The following is a 16,507-nucleotide window of genomic DNA, read 5'->3' on the forward strand; positions in this document are numbered from 1 at the left end:
AAGTGTGTACTGGAGGGAAGAGGCTGAATTTTAATGTGTACTGGAGGGAAGAGGCTGAGTTCTAATATGTACTGGAGGGAGGAGACTGAAGTTTAGTGTGTACTGGAGGGAAGAGACTGAGTATCAGTGTGTACTGGAGGGAAGAGGCTGAAGTTTAGCGTGTATTGGAGGGGAGAGGCTGAGGTTTAATGTGGACTGGAGGGAAGAGGCTGAGGTTTAATGTGGACTGGAGGGAAGAGGCTGAGGTTTAATGTGGACTGGGGGGGAAGAGGATGAGGTTTAATGTGTACTGGAGAGAAGAGGATGAGGTTTATTGTGTACTGGAGGGAAGAGGCTGAGGTTCAGTGAGTACTAGAGGGAGGAGGCTAAACTTCTGTGTGCACTGGAGGAAAGAGGCTGAGATGTAGTGTGTACTGGATGGAAGAGGCTGAGGTTTGGTGTGTACTGGAGGGAAGAGGCTGAGGTTTAGTGTGTACTGGAGGGAAGAGGCTGAGGTTTAATGTGTACTGGAGGGAAGAGGCTGAAGTTAAGTTGTACTGGAGGGAAGAGGCTGAGGTCTAATATGTACTGGAGGGAAGAGATTGAAGTTTAGTGTGTACTGGAGGGAAGAGACTGAGTATCAGTGTGTACTGGAGGGAAGAGGCTGAAGTTTAGCGTGTACTGGAGGGGAGAGGCTGAGGTTTAATGTGTACCGGAGGGAAGAGGCTGAGGTTTAGTGTGTACCGGAGGGAAGAGGCTGAGGTTTAGTGTGTACCGGAGGGAAGAGGCTGAGGTTTAGTGTGTACCGGAGGGAAGAGGCTGAAGTTTAGTGTGTACCGGAGGGAAGAGGCTGAGGTTTAATGTGTACCGGAGGGAAGAGGCTGAGGGTTAGTGTGTACTGGAGGGAAGAGGCTGAGGGTGAGTGTGTACTGGAGGGAAGAGGCTGAGGGTTAGTGTGTACTGGAGGTTAGAGGCTGAGGTTTAGTGTGTACTGGAGGGAAGAGGCTGGGGTTAGAGTGTACTGGAGGGAAGAGGCTGGGGGTTAGTGTGTACTGGAGGGAAGAGGCTGGGGGTTAGTGTGTACTGGAGGGAAGAGGCTGAAGTTAAGTGTGTACTGGAGGGAAGAGGCTGAATTTTAATGTGTACTGGAGGGAAGAGGCTGAGTTCTAATATGTACTGGAGGGAGGAGACTGAAGTTTAGTGTGTACTGGAGGGAAGAGACTGAGTATCAGTGTGTACTGGAGGGAAGAGGCTGAAGTTTAGCGTGTACTGGAGGGGAGAGGCTGAGGTTTAATGTGGACTGGAGGGAAGAGGCTGAGGTTTAATGTGGACTGGAGGGAAGAGGCTGAGGTTTAATGTGGACTGGGGGGGAAGAGGATGAGGTTTAATGTGTACTGGAGAGAAGAGGATGAGGTTTATTGTGTACTGGAGGGAAGAGGCTGAGGTTCAGTGAGTACTAGAGGGAGGAGGCTAAACTTCTGTGTGCACTGGAGGAAAGAGGCTGAGATGTAGTGTGCACTGGATGGAAGAGGCTGAGGTTTGGTGTGTACTGGAGGGAAGAGGCTGAGGTTTAGTGTGTACTGGAGGGAAGAGGCTGAGGTTTAGTGTGTACTGGAGGGAAGAGGCTGAGGTTTACTGTGTACTGGAGGGAAGAGGCTGAAGTTAAGTTGTACTGGAGGGAAGAGGCTGAGGTCTAATATGTACTGGAGGGAAGAGACTGAAGTTTAGTGTGTACTGGAGGGAAGAGACTGAGTATCAGTGTGTACTGGAGGGAAGAGGCTGAAGTTTAGCGTGTACTGGAGGGGAGAGGCTGAGGTTTAATGTGGACTGGAGGGAAGAGGCTGAGGTTTAATGTGTACTGGAGGGAAGAGGCTGAGGTTTAATGTGGACTGGGGGGGATGAGGATGAGGTTTATTGTGTACTGGAGGGAAGAGGATGAGGTTTATTGTGTACTGGAGGGACGAGGCTGAGGTTCAGTGAGTACTAGAGGGAGGAGGCTAAACTTCTGTGTGCACTGGAGGGAAGAGGCTGAGATGTAGTGTGTACTGGATGGAAGAGGCTGAGGTTTGGTGTGTACTGGAGGGAAGAGGCAGAGGTTTAGTGTGTACTGGAGGGAAGAGGCTGAGGTTTAGTGTGTACCGGAGGGAAGAGGCTGAGGTTTAGTGTGTACCGGAGGGAAGAGGCTGAAGTTTAGTGTGTACCGGAGGGAAGAGGCTGAAGTTTAGTGTGTACCGGAGGGAAGAGGCTGAGGTTTAATGTGTACCGGAGGGAAGAGGCTGAGGGTTAGTGTGTACTGGAGGGAAGAGGCTGAGGATTAGTGTGTACTGGAGGGAAGAGGCTGAGGGTTAGTGTGTACTGGAGGTTAGAGGCTGAGGTTTAGTGTATACTGGAGGGAAGAGGCTGGGGTTAGAGTGTACTGGAGGGAAGAAGCTGGGGGTTAGTGTGTACTGGAGGGAAGAGGCTGGGGGTTAGTGTGTACTGGAGGGAAGAGGCTGAGTATCAGTGTGTACTGGAGGGACGAGGCTGAGGTTTAATGTGTAAAGGAGGGAAGAGGCTGAAGTTTAATGTGAACTGGAGGGAAGAGGCTGAAGTTTAGTGTGTACTGGAGGGAAGAGGCTGAGGTTTAATGTGTACCGGAGGGAAGAGGCTGAAGTTTAGTGTGTACTGGAGGGAAGAGGCTGAGGTTTAATGTTTACCGGAGGGAAGAGGCTGGGGGTTAGTGTGTACTGGAGGGAAGAGGCTGAGTATCAGTGTGTACTGGAGGGACGAGGCTGAGGTTTAATGTGTACTGGAGGGAAGAGGCTGAAGTTTAATGTGAACTGGAGGGAAGAGGCTGAAGTTTAGTGTGTACTGGAGGGAAGTGGCTGAGGTTTAATGTGTACCGGAGGGAAGAGGCTGAAGTTTAGTGTGTACTGGAGAGAAGAGGCTGAGGTTTAATGTTTACCAGAGGGAAGAGGCAGGGGGTTAGTGTGTACTGGAGGGAAGAGGCTGAGGTTTAGTGTGTACTGGAGGGAAGAGGCTGAGGGTTAGTGTGTACTGGAGGGAAGAGGCTGAGGTTTAGAGTGTACAGGAGGGGAGAGGCTGAGGTTTAGTGTGTACTGGAGGGAAGAGGCTGAGGGTTAGTGTGTACTGGAGGGAAGAGGCTGAGGTTTAGTGTGTACCGGAGGGAAGAGGCTGAGGTTTAGTGTGTACTGGAGGGAAGAGGCTGAGGTTTAGTGTGTACCAGAGGGAAGAGGCTGAGTTTTAGGGTGCAATGGAGGGAAGAGGCTGAGGTTTAGTGTGTACCGGACGGGAAGAGGCTGAGTTTTAGGGTGTACTGGAGGGAAGAGGCTGAGGTTTAGTGTGTACCGGAGGGAGGAGGCTGAGGTTTAGTGTGTACTGGAGGGAAGAGGGTGAGGTTTAGTGTGTACCAGAGGGAAGAGGCTGAGGTTTAGTGTGTACTGGAGGGAAGAGGCTGAGGTTTAGTGTGTACTGGAGGGAAGAGGCTGAGGTTTAATGTGTACTGGAGGGGCGAGGCTGAGGTTCAGTGAGTACTGGAGGGAAGAGGCTGAGGTTTAGTGTGTACTGGCGGGGAGAGGCTGAGTATTAGTGTGTACTGGAGGGAAGAGGCTGAGGTTTAGAGTGTAAAGGAGGGAAGAGGCTGAGGTTTAGTGTGTACTGGAGTAAGAGGTTGAGGTATAGAGTGTACTGGAGGAGAGAGGCTGAGGTTTAGTGTGTACCGGAGGGAAGAGGCTGAGGTTTAGTGTGTACCGGAGGGAAGAGGCTGAGGTTTAGTGTGTACCGGAGGGAAGAGGCTGAGGTTTAGTGTGTACTGGAGGGAAGAGGCTGAGGTTTAGTGTGTACCGGAGGGAAGAGGCTGAGGTTTAATGTGTACTGGAGGGGCGAGGCTGAGGTTCAGTGTGTACTGGAGGGAAGAGGCTGAGGTTTAGTGTGTACCGGAGGGAAGAGGCTGAGTATTAGTGTGTACTGGAGGGAAGAGGCTGAGGTTTAGTGTGTACTGGAGGGAAGAGGCTGAGGGTTAGTGTGTACCGGAGGGAAGAGGCTGAGTATTAGTGTGTACAGGAGGGGAGAGGCTGAGGTTTAGTGTGTACTGGAGGGAAGAGGCTGAGGGTTAGTGTGTACTGGAGGGAAGAGGCTGAGGTTTAGTGTGTACCGGAGGGAGGAGGCTGAGGTTTAGTGTGTACTGGAGGGAAGAGGCTGAGGTTTAGTGTGTACCAGAGGGAAGAGGCTGAGTTTTAGGGTGCAATGGAGGGAAGAGGCTGAGGTTTAGTGTGTACCGGAGGGAAGAGTCTGAGGTTTAGTGTGTACCAGAGGGAAGAGGCTGAGGTTTAGTGTGTACTGAATGGAAGAGGCTGAGGTTTAGTGTGTACTGGACGGAAGAGGCTGAGGTTTAGTGTGTACTGGAGGAAGAGGTTGAGGTATAGAGTGTACTGGAGGAGAGAGGCTGAGTTTTAGTGTGTACTGGAGGGAAGAGGCTGAGTATTAGTGTGTACCGGAGGGAAGAGGCTGAAGTTTAGTGTGTACCGGAGGGAAGAGGCTGAGGTTTAGTGTGTACTGGAGGGAAGAGGCTGAGGTTTAGTGTGTACTGGAGGGAAGAGGCTGAGGTTTAATGTGTACTGGAGGGGCGAGGCTGAGGTTCAGTGTGTACTGGAGGGAAGAGGCTGAGGTTTAGAGTGTACAGGAGGGAAGAGGCAGAGGTTTAGTGTGTACTGGAGGGAAGAGGCTGAGGTTTAGTGTGTACTGGAGGGAAGAGGCTGAGGTTTAGTGTGTACTGGAGGGAAGAGGCTGAGGTTTAGTGTGTACTGGAGGGAAGAGGCTGAAGTTTAGTGTGTACTGGAGGGAAGAGGCTGAGGTTTAGAGTGTACAGGAGGGATGAGGCTGAGGTTTAGTGTGTACTGGAGGGAAGAGGCTGAGGTTTAGTGTGTACCGGAGGGAAGAGGCTGAAGTTTAGTGTGTACTGGAGGGAAGAGGCTGAAGTTTAGTGTGTACTGGAGGGAAGAGGATGAGGTTTAGTGTGTACTGGAGGGAAGAGGCTGAGGTTTAGAGTGTACAGGAGGGAAGAGGCAGAGGTTTAGTGTGTACTGGAGGGAAGAATCTGAGGTTTAGTGTGTACCGGAGGGAAGAGGCTGAGGTTTAGTGTGTACTGGAGGGGAGAGGCTGAGTATTAGTGTGTACTGGAGGGAAGAGGCTGAGTATTATTGTGTACTGGAGGGAAGAGGCTGAGGTTTAGTGTGTACTGGAGGGAAGAGGCTGAGTATTCGTTTATACTGGAGGGAAGAGGCTGAGTATTCGTTTATACTGGAGGGAAGAGGCTGAGTATTAGTGTGTACTGGAGGGAAGAGGCTGAGTATTTGTTTATACTGGAGGGAAGAGGCTGAGTATTAGTGTGTACTGGAGGGAAGAGGCTGAGTATTTGTTTATACTGGAGGGAAGAGGCTGAGTATTAGTGTGTACCGGAGGGAAGAGGGTGAGATGTAGTGTGTATTTTATGTTAATAGAGCTATAGCCTTTGTTTTGGTCTACATTTAACATAAATACATAAAGTTGAATTTAAATTAATGATATTCATATTTGAGTAAAATAAACGTTTCTATTTTCCTCTATATTCCTCCATGCAGAGATCTCTGCGCCGACTGAAGTGTCTGCCAATGGTGCAGGGAAATAAAAAAAAATAGATTTAACTGAAAAACAAGAGCAAAAGTAGAAATGAGGCTTAGGACAAAGGTGGAGGCCAGGAGCAGCCTTTCCCTGCACGACAGGCAGGATAAGAGGAGCTGGGCTTGGAGAGATGGGGACTGATACCCCTGGGGTTGTGTGCCAGGAAGGAAGCATTGCACTCGAGTCCCTCACAGCCTTCTTATAGTAAAAGCCATTCAGGAGAAGGTGTCACACCATACTGCCTGGTCAACCCTTTGGGCAGGAGGACAGCGACGAACGCCACAGACAGACGCCCTCTCCAGGAAGAGGCGTGTAGCATCGGACGGGTGGCATGTCTTATGACGGGCCAGAGACCCCACAGACAGACGCCCTCTCCAGGAAGAGGCGTGTAGCATGGGACGGGTGGCATGTCTTATGACGGGCCAGAGACCCCACAGACAGAAGCCCTCTCCAGGAAGAGTGTAGCATGGGACGGGTGGCATGTCTTATGACGGGCCAGAGACCCCCCAGACAGACGCCCTCTCCAGGAAGAGGCGTGTAGCATGGGACGGGTGGCATGTCTTATGACGGGCCAGAGACCCCACAGACAGAAGCCCTCTCCAGGAAGAGTGTAGCATGGGACGGGTGGCATGTCTTATGACGGGCCAGAGACCCCACAAACAGACGCCCTCTCCAGGAAGAGTGTAGCGTGGGACGGGTGGCATGTCTCATGATGGGCCAGAGATGCCACAGACAGAAGCCCTCTAGAGGAAGAGTGTAGTGTGGGACGGGTGGCATGTCTCATGATGGGCCTGAGCCGCCACAGACAGACGCCCTCTCCAGGATGAGGCGTATAGTGTTGGACTGGTGGTATGTCTCATGACGGGCCAGAGACGCCACAGACAGACGCCCTCTCCAGGAAGAGGCGTGTAGCATGGGACGGGTGGCATGTCTTATGACGGGCCAGAGACCCCACAGACAGACGCCCTCTCCAGGAAGAGGTGTGTAGCATGGGACGGGTGGCATGTCTTATGACGGGCCAGAGACCCCACAGACAGACGCCCTCTCCAGGAAGAGTGTAGCGTGGGACGGGTGGCATGTCTTATGATGGGCCAGAGATGCCACAGACAGAAGCCCTCTAGAGGAAGAGTGTAGTGTGGGACGGGTGGCATGTCTCATGATGGGCCTGAGCCGCCACAGACAGACGCCCTCTCCAGGATGAGGCGTATAGTGTTGGACTGGTGGTATGTCTCATGACGGGCCAGAGACGCCACAGACAGAAGCCCTCTCCAAGAAGAGGCGTGTAGTGTGTGACGGGTGGCATGTCTCATGACGGGCCAGAGACCCATCAGACAGACGCCCTCTCCAAGAGGAGGCGTGTAGCGTGGGATGGGTGGCATGTCTCATGACGTACTAGAGACCCCACAGACAGACGCCCTCTCCAGGATGAGGTGTATAGAGTTGGACTGGTGGTATGTTTCATGATGGGCCTGAGCCGCCACAGACAGACGCCCTCTCCAGGAAGAGGCGTGTAGTGTGTGACTGGTGGCATGTCTCATGATGGGCCAGACGCCACACACTGAAGCCCTCTCCAAGAAGAGGCGTGTAGTGTGGGACGGGTGGCACGTCTCATGATGGGCCTGAGCCACCACAGACAGACGCCCTCTCCAGGAAGAGGCGTGTAGTGTGTGACGGGTGGCATGTCTCATGACGTGCTAGAGACCCCACAGACAGACGCCCTCTCCAGGATGAGGCGTATAGTGTTGGACTGGTGGTATGTCTCATGATGGGCCTGAGCCGCCACAGACAGACGCCCTCTCCAGGAAGAGGCGTGTAGTGTGTGACGGGTGGCATGTCTCATGACGGGCCAGAGACCCCACAGACAGAAGCCCTCTCCAGGAAGAGTCGTGTGTTGTGACAGGTGGCATGTCTCATGACGTGCTAGAGACCCCACAGACAGACGCCCTCTCCAGGATGAGGCGTATAGTGTTAGACTGGTGGTATGTCTCATGATGGGCCTGAGCCGCCACAGACAGACGCCCTCTCCAGGAAGAGGCGTGTAACGTGTGACGGGTGGCATGTCTCATGACGGGCCAGAGTACCCACAGACAGACGCCCTCTCCAGGAAGAGGCGTGTGTTGTGTGACAGGTGGCATGTCTCATGACATGCTAGAGACCCCACAGACAGACGCCCTCTCCAGGATGAGGCGTATAGTGTTGGGCTGGTGGCATGTCTCATGATGGGCCAGAGACGCCACACACAGAAACCCTCTAGAGGAATAGTGTAGCGTGGGACGGGTGGTATGTCTCATGATGGGCCAGAGACGCCACAGACAGAAGCCGTCTCAAGGAAGAGTCACATAGTGTGAGACAGGTGGCATATCTCATGACCGGGTAGAGACCCCACAGACAGAAGCCCTCTCGAGGAAGAGGTGTGTAGCGTGGGACGGGTGGCATGTCTCATGATGGGCCAGAGACCCCACAGACAAAAGCCCTCTCGAGGAAGAGGTGTGTAGCGTGGGACAGGTGGCATGTCTCATGATAGGCCAGAGAAGCCACAGACAGAAGCCCTCTCCAGGAAGAGTTGTGTAGTGTGTGACAGGTGGTATGTCTCATGATGGGCCAGACGCCACAGACTCCCTCTCCAGGATGAGGCGTATAGTGTTGGACTGGTGGCATGACTCATGATGGGCCTGAACGGCCACAGACAGAAGCCCTCTTGAGAAAGAGGTGTGTAGCGTGGGACAGGTGGCATGTCTCATGATGGGCCAGAGATGCTATAGACAGAGGCCCTCTCCAGGAAGAGTCATGTAGTGTGTGACAGGTGGCATGTCTTATGACGGGCCAGAGCCGAGATCCAGCTTCAGGGATGCAAGATCTACAGAAGCCTGGATGGAAGGGCAGGGAATCCAATGGACACCTCCCCTGACGATGCTTATACACATTGGTTATTACCTTCATCAGCTCCCAAATGATGACATGTAAATAGTTTATTCAAGGCCCTGATAGGTGTCAGACATGTGTGCCTATCCTTGTCACTCAGGATATACAAGCTGGAGCATGAACACACCGACATTTGCTATGGTATGCTAGAAATATATAAAGCGCATGGCTACCCAACGGGCCTTCCAGCTCTCATTAGCAATCTGAACAGAAGCAGTCTGGGTGAAGGGGGCGGTGTGAACAGATGAGCTTGTTGTGGAGGGATAGAATGATGCTTCTCACAGCCCAGAGTACATTTATGCCACACACTGCTGACCTCCCTCCCAAAGCTGGCCTCCTGGAGGGTCACTGAAGAGCACAGAAGGAACTAAACCAGTTAAGTACCCTTAAACTCATCCTACACACAACCCTGTATGTGCTGAAACAGTGTCTGTCCCACCCCTGCTTACCTCCTCGATTCATGTAGAGGCCAATCTCATGCTTCTGCCCCTTGATGGCCTTATTCAGGAGCAGCACCCCCTCTTCGTAGAATCCTTTCTTGTAACAGTGCACAGCAAAATCATTGTAGGTGAGCAGCAGCTGCTTCTGGGCTTCCAGGAGCACAGAGAGCTGCTCACCAGTGCCAGGATCCCTCGTCACTCGGTGGCTCTCTCCAGCCCCACTCATTGCCGCGAGCTCTGGGGGTGCCTCTACAGCATGGGTCGCCAGTGGGGGGATCTCGGCAGCCCCACTCATCGCCGTCAGCTCTGGGGTCACCCCTACAGCCTGGGTCCCCACCGGGGGGATCTCGCCAGCTCCACTCATGTGCATTGCTAGCACAAAGTCATCCATTGCTGAACTGAAGTCCTGGAGCCTTCTGTAGAGTGTCCCTCTGCCGCATGGTAGGGCAGGTGGGAAGTGGCGTTGGGGGCAAAAAAACAGAGCACAGAGAGGTAAGTACTAAAATCATGGAAGGCCTACCTTCCTCTCTGTCTCTCTCCAAGTCTCCACCACCACGTACACACTCCAAGGCCCTTATGGACCCATGAACACACCCTGCCAGGCCACTCTGGAGCCACGGTCACTCATGTCCACACACCACCAGGACCTTCCAGACCCATGGTTTGCCATATCCGTGTCCTGCCACGTCCCTCTGGAGCCATGGTCACCCGTGTTCACACACCGCCAGGACATTCCAGATCAATGATTTGCCACATCCGTGCCTTCCCAGGCCCTTTAAATCCCTGGCTCCCACGTACATGCCCTCTCAGTTCCCCTAAGACCCATGCTCCTCCATGTGCATGCTTTCCAAGGTCACGCTACATCCATGTGCACAACTTCCCACCCAGACCCATTTGAGTCCTAAGTCTCCAAAAGAGAGCACCCGTCCAGAACCGGCTGAGTCCATGGCTCCCAAGTACAAGCTCTCCTGGGTGTCCCTGAATCACGGTTTCCCATGTGCACGCTTCTGAACCCCCTCTAGCTCTATGGCTTCCAAGGAAACACTCTCACATCAGTCCCTAAACCACTGTTTCCCACGTGCACACTTCCAGAACCCTCTGGGTCCATAGCTCCCAGGTATATACTCTCCCAGGTGTCCCTCAATCCCTGTCTCCCATGTTCACGCTTCCCAACCCCCTCTGGGTCCATGGCTGTCAGGAACACACTCCTTCAGGAGTCTTTCAACCACTGTCTCCCATGTGTATGCTTCCCAACCCCCTCTGGATCCATGGCTCCCAAGCACACACTCTCCCAGGTGTCCCTGAATCACTGTCTCTCATGTGAACCCTTCCAGAACCCTCAGGGCCCATGGCTCCCAAGAATACACTCTCCCAGGTGTCGCTGAATCACTCACCCCTATGTGCACCTTTTCACAACCCTCTGGGTCAATGCACTCCCTTGTGGTCACCTCCCAGGCCTCTTTCGAGCTACACCCTTCATGTGCACTGAGTAATAAAGGTCTGCAATGTGCCCGCGCTCCAGACCTTACTGTTTCAGCATGTACCTGAATGTGTAATACTCAGCATTAGTGGGGTCATGTTCTATTGCACTGCAGATCTTGCTCAGGGCTTCCTGGAGTTGTCCCTCCACAGCTTTGGTCACAGCCAGGGCCTTGGCTTCATCTGCCTGATTCTTCAGGTGACGCATCAGAGCCTGGGCTGCCCTGTGGTCTGAGTCCAGCCGCAGTGCTTCCCCCACGTCCTGGTAACACAAAAGGACCTGAAACAACAGGACAGTTACGAACTCTGCACCCGGTTTCGTCAATTAAAGCCATACAATGATGGTGGAAGAGTCCATTGATAGTGTGGTGGCAATGGGAGAGTCCATTCATAGAGGTGATTTGTCACAGTATCAGTTCATAAATGGTGATGGTGAAAGCATCCATACATAGCACGGTAACAATTGGGGAGTCTATTCATAGCAGGGTAGTGCAAGAGATTTTAGTAGAAAATAAAATCCATTAATTAAATAACGTGTATGAGTGAAAACTAGGCCTAACCAAAAGCCACATTTAAACATGCACTTTCCTTTCTAAACTTTGCATGACACGCATTTACCTGATTTGCTAAGGTTGACAAATTCTAACATACTATATTATTTTATTCTTTCTATCTGGTTGATCTGCATTGGAATTTTAAAACTTGCAAAACAAATCTGAAACTTGCTTCTTTATGAATAAGCTTTTGGTGTGAAGATGCATGTGAATGAAAGTGACGAAAAGAGAAAGCACTTAAAACTTATACAAGTGTCTTGTTTTTCAAAGGGCAAAGCCTATGAGAAAGAATGCATATGTACTGAGACTAATGTTGACAGAAACACAGTGTGTTGCATGTTTGGACTGCTCATCGACAAAAAGTGATCCGTTCCCAAGAAAACATGGCTTCTGGTTTGATGTCTAATATCGTGAATTAAACAACTGCCAAAATATATTTTTCATGCAACAGTGATGATGGGAGCATCCATGTAAGCATTCGTGTTTGAAGGAGCATCAATTATACTGTATGGATGGTGGGCGTGTCCATTCATAATGCCGTGGCATTGGTAGTGTTCAAAGTACGGTGATGACAAAATTGCAGATGGTAATGATATTTCTGGTGGATACTCTACCTACCTGCAGATTCCTCACCTTGGAATAATCCCAGGCATAGACTGGATCTGGAGAACATTTTTAATAGCTCTCTGGTGCCAGCAGGTGTCGTCGACTCCATAGGGATGTCAGGCATGGAGTCGTGCCGATATCATTGAAGTCATAAACCCTCAAGACCTTTGTCAACAGCGTTTCTCTCTGTTTTTGCTATGAATTCTGAGGCGTTTTCAGATAACTGAAACTTGTATATTGGTAAATTGTATACTTAAGTATTTTATTAAAAATATATATAAACGTTGTAAGTTATAAGAGTTTTCTCTTCACTAGTGGGGAAGGTAGAGATGGGTAATTAGGAATCTGCCGGTAGACAGAGCATCAACAGAAAGATCGTAACTAAAAGTAAGTTACAATCACTTGTGATGGAGACTTCTATCTGCTGATTACTGACATTTGAATAGATTCCCACACAACTTGTAGGAGGAGTCAGAAGAGAAAAGTTGCTTTTGTATTAGAAAATCTTGAAGTACAGAGAGAGCACAGTGTCCGCCCCTTCCTACATCTGAATCCAAACAGTACTGTTTGGCAAAGGTAAAGGGAGACGACCACATAGCTGCTTTGCATGTCCACCTCAGGTCCACCTCTGGTTAGAGCTACTGAGGAAGACTTTGTTCTGGTGGAACGGTCTCTTAGGGTGGATCTTTATTAGCCAAGACATAACAGATCTTAAAACACAGAGTAATCTGTCTGAAAGTCGTATGTTTTTATACTAATTAACCCTTTTTGACACCAGTGTTATCACTGAACTAATTGGACATCTGACCTTACATCCTTAGTATGGCTAATATAATTGTTGATGGCTCTTCTAGGTGCTCATCTGTGCAGTCTTTCCTCTTCCTTATAAAGATGTGGAGGTGGATAAAAGATAAAAGGTTGGTAGTGTGATGGTTTGTCCCAGAGGAAATGGGACACCACCCTAGGCAGGGAAGCAGTGATAGTTCACCACCATAGGCAGGGAAGCAGTGATAGTTCACCACCATAGGCAGGGAAGCAGTGATAGTTCACCACCATAGGCAGGGAAGCAGTGATAGTTCACCACCATAGGCAGGGAAGCAGCGATAGTTCACCACCCTAGGCAGGGAAGCAGTGATAGTTCACCACCCTAGGCAGGGAAGCAGCGATAGTTCACCACCATAGGCAGGGAAGCAGCGATAGTTCACCACCATAGGCAGGGAAGCAGTGATAGTTCACCACCCTAGGCAGGGAATCAGCGATAGTTCACCACCATAGGCAGGGAAGCAGTGATAGTTCACCACCATAGGCAGGGAAGCAGTGATAGTTCACCACCCTAGGCAGGGAAGCAGTGATAGTTCACCACCATAGGCAGGGAAGCAGTGATAGTTCACCACCATAGGCAGGGAAGCAGTGATAGTTCACCACCATAGGCAGGGAAGCAGTGATAGTTCACCACCCTAGGCAGGGAAGCAGTGATAGTTCACCACCATAGGCAGGGAAGCAGTGATAGTTCACCACCATAGGCAAGGAAGCAGTGATAGTTCACCACCCTAGGCAGGGAAGCAGTGATAGTTCACCACCATAGGCAGGGAAGCAGTGATAGTTCACCACCATAGGCAGGGAAGCAGTGATAGTTCACCACCCTAGGCAGGGAAGCAGCGATAGTTCACCACCATAGGCAGGGAAGCAGTGATAGTTCACCACCGTAGGCAGGGAAGCAGTGATAGGCAGGGAAGCAGTGATAGTTCACCACCATAGGCAGGGAAGCAGTGATAGTTCACCACCATAGGCAGGGAAGCAGTGATAGTTCACCACCGTAGGCAGGGAAGCAGTGATAGTTCACCACCGTAGGCAGGGAAGCAGTGATAGTTCACCACCGTAGGCAGGGAAGCAGTGATAGTTCACCACCGTAGGCAGGGAAGCAGTGATAGTTCACCACCGTAGGCAGGGAAGCAGTGATAGTTCACCACCCTAGGCAGGGAAGCAGTGATAGTTCACCACCCTAGGCAGGGAAGCAGCGATAGTTCACCACCATAGGCAGGGAAGCAGCGATAGTTCACCACCATAGGCAGGGAAGCAGCGATAGTTCACCACCCTAGGCAGGGAAGCAGTGATAGTTCACTACCATAGGCAGGGAAGCAGTGATAGTTCACCACCATAGGCAGGGAAGCAGTGATAGTTCACCACCATAGGCAGGGAAGCAGTGATAGTTCACCACCCTAGGCAGGGAAGCAGCGAAACTTCACAGCACCAACTTACCAGGGAAGAAGCATCTAAAGGGAAGAACAGACAGGGCTTGATACTCGTTAACATGTCAAGCTGAAGGAGTAGCTGCTAAGACAAGTCTTATATGTTAATAGTCCCAATTGACAACTGTGTAGGGGCTCAAGTGGACCCCCCATCAGAAACGTCAGAGGTAGGTCAAGATCCCATTGTGGGATAATGAAGGGTTTCAGAAGACCTGTTTGTCAAACCTTTTACGAATGTTGCAGCTACCGGAGGTTTGAATTGGGAGGGTTGGTCTGGTAGACACAGAGACAGTGATCGGGACAGAAGATAACTCCTCACAGTAGCTACTACCCGGCCCTTGAGCTAAGGACGGTGCAGATTATAGCACACAGCAGGGCGAAGCTTTACAAGGATCTATCTGTAAATCACTGCACTGGAAAACAAATGTGTTCCATCTCCCTGTATCGACAGATTTGGAAGAAAGGCGACATGCAGAAAGGATCATGTCCACCACTTCCAGTGGGAGTGGAAAGGTGCTCAGATTGCGCTGTTCGATCTCCACGCAGGAGATGAGTGTAGACTCAGGTGTAGGGTCTGAAGACTGGGGAGCACGATCTGTCCCATCGACTGGCACAGGTTCTCTCTGAGTGATAGAAGAAGAGGACCTGTGGGAAAAGGCCTCTTTTTGCATGGTTAGCTCCCACTTATTGCCCGGTGTATGATGTAGCCTAGAAGTTGTAGTGCCCAGGGCCCCTCCTAACCAGGTTCCCTGGGTCAGAGCTCTTTCCCTAAACTGTTGTGATGCATTGGCACAATTGAAGACACCTTTAGCTGCCATTATAGGTCCCTAGTAAATGGTACTTCGGTACCCAGGGAATGGGGTACTAAGAGTCGGCCCCTGAGGGCAGCAGCACTGATTGTGCCACCCTCTAGGGCCCTGCATTCAGCTGCACCCAGCACTGCCACTGCAGGCTGAGTGTCCTGGTGCAAACCTAAAACACAAGCTCACATTGGCACACTGCCTGTGTGCCCTGTCAACCATACGCTGCATTTACTATGGGTAAGACACCCCTCTACCAGGCCTTCCATCCCTAAGGCAGAGTGCACCATTTTGTATGTGAGGGCATAGCTGCATGAGCAATATGCCCCCACTGTGTCCTTGCCAAACCTGGGACATAGTGAGTGAACAGAGCAGCCATTTTAATATATGTGCTGGACACTGGTCAACACGAGTTGTCCAGCTACATGATGTCTACTCTGAACCCTGGGTTGTTTGGTATCAAACAACTCAGAATGATAAATCCAAACTGGTACCAGTATTGGATTTATCCCTAAATGTACCCAGTGGTCAACTTAGAGGTTCTCCCTGCAAAAGCTAACTATCCTGGAATAGTTGCCGACTGGTTCTATCCAGCCTGACACTTCCAGACAGCCAATATACAAACCTTGGGGAAGAGCCCTGTCTCTCTGGTTTGTAAAACAATGCCCTTCCTGGGTGGAGGAGCCAACACCCCCTCCCTCAGGAATGCGCACTGCCCTGGTTGTGAGCTTCAAAGGGCAGGCCTGCTGCTAGCAGCAGATGGTCATCCCCTTTGCAAACCCCCACTTTTTGGCAGGAGCAAAGGAGGAAAACCACACACAGGGGTATTAGGAGTGGCCCCACCTGGCATGCACCACTCCTAAAGTGTTGCCTGTGAGGTGGACACTCCATTTCATTTTTCTCCATCTTAGATGGAAGGGGAATAGACAATTAGGTTTAGGGAAGTGACCCTTCCTACAGGAAGTGGTTAATATAGTAGGTGTAGCCACACAAAGGTAAGTGTCCCATTGGACACTACCAGGTTTGCCCTAAAACACCCACTAAATTCAGTATTTAGTGGGCATCCCTAGACCAAGAAATCAGATTCAAAGGATGCAAAGAAGACCAGCACAAAAAAGATCCAAGGCATGAGAACTGTGGACCTGCTGCATCAAGAAAAGGCGCCAAACCCTGCCTGCTGCACCCAGGACCCGACAATCGCTGCTGCAGAGAAGCTGGACACTTGACTTACCTCAAGAAACCCAAAGGATCTCCAGGCTTCACCAATCAACCAAGACCTCCCCCCAGTGTGGAGGTACCACGCTGCAACAAACCAAGAATCAACAACCCAGCGAGGGTCACTTCACTGACCGGACGATATCTCCCGAACTGGAAGTCTCAGCCAGACCCACCGACACACCGACGACCAAGAGGACAAACCCCACAAGTGTGCAAGTTTGGTGGCACTGCGCCCTCCAGTGGCAGAATCGTGCCAATACCCTGGGTAGTGGTCAGCTGACGTCGGACACCAGGAAATCCAACTGGCCCAGAGCTGAAAAAGGAAAAGGAGGAAGCCCTAGCCGAGGGACTTCAGGAACACCCTAGACCGCCCACCAGAGTACCCCTGTTGTCCTGTAAGTGACCCTCAAAAAGACCTACATCCAGATCCAAACGGCATCTTTGCGCACAGCCTCTGGCTCACCGATTCGCTCGCCACGCGGCTGCCCTGTGCCCTGCAATGAAGAACCAGCTGTGCCCGAAGGGTCCATTGCGACCTCGACACTCCAAGGGGACCCCAAGGCACCACCTTTAAACTTGCAAGAGCAGACCTTTTCCAAGTG

The 16,507-nt window shown here is 51.2% G+C and overlaps 1 protein-coding gene across 1 annotated transcript in view; it reads right to left on the reverse strand.

Moving 5' to 3' along the window:
* Positions 1-16,507, reverse strand: part of TTC16 (tetratricopeptide repeat domain 16) — a 253,336-nt gene that overhangs the window by 87,551 nt on the left and 149,278 nt on the right. The window contains exons 8-9 of the mRNA XM_069236961.1: positions 10,544-10,758; positions 9,009-9,430 (exon numbers count right to left, since the gene is read on the reverse strand). Coding sequence (XP_069093062.1) covers positions 9,009-9,430; positions 10,544-10,758 — 637 coding nt within the window. The remainder of the gene's footprint in view (positions 1-9,008; positions 9,431-10,543; positions 10,759-16,507) is intronic.

This window comes from Pleurodeles waltl, chromosome 6 (assembly GCF_031143425.1).
Source record: "Pleurodeles waltl isolate 20211129_DDA chromosome 6, aPleWal1.hap1.20221129, whole genome shotgun sequence".
In the NCBI taxonomy this organism is placed as follows: Eukaryota; Metazoa; Chordata; class Amphibia; order Caudata; family Salamandridae; genus Pleurodeles; species Pleurodeles waltl.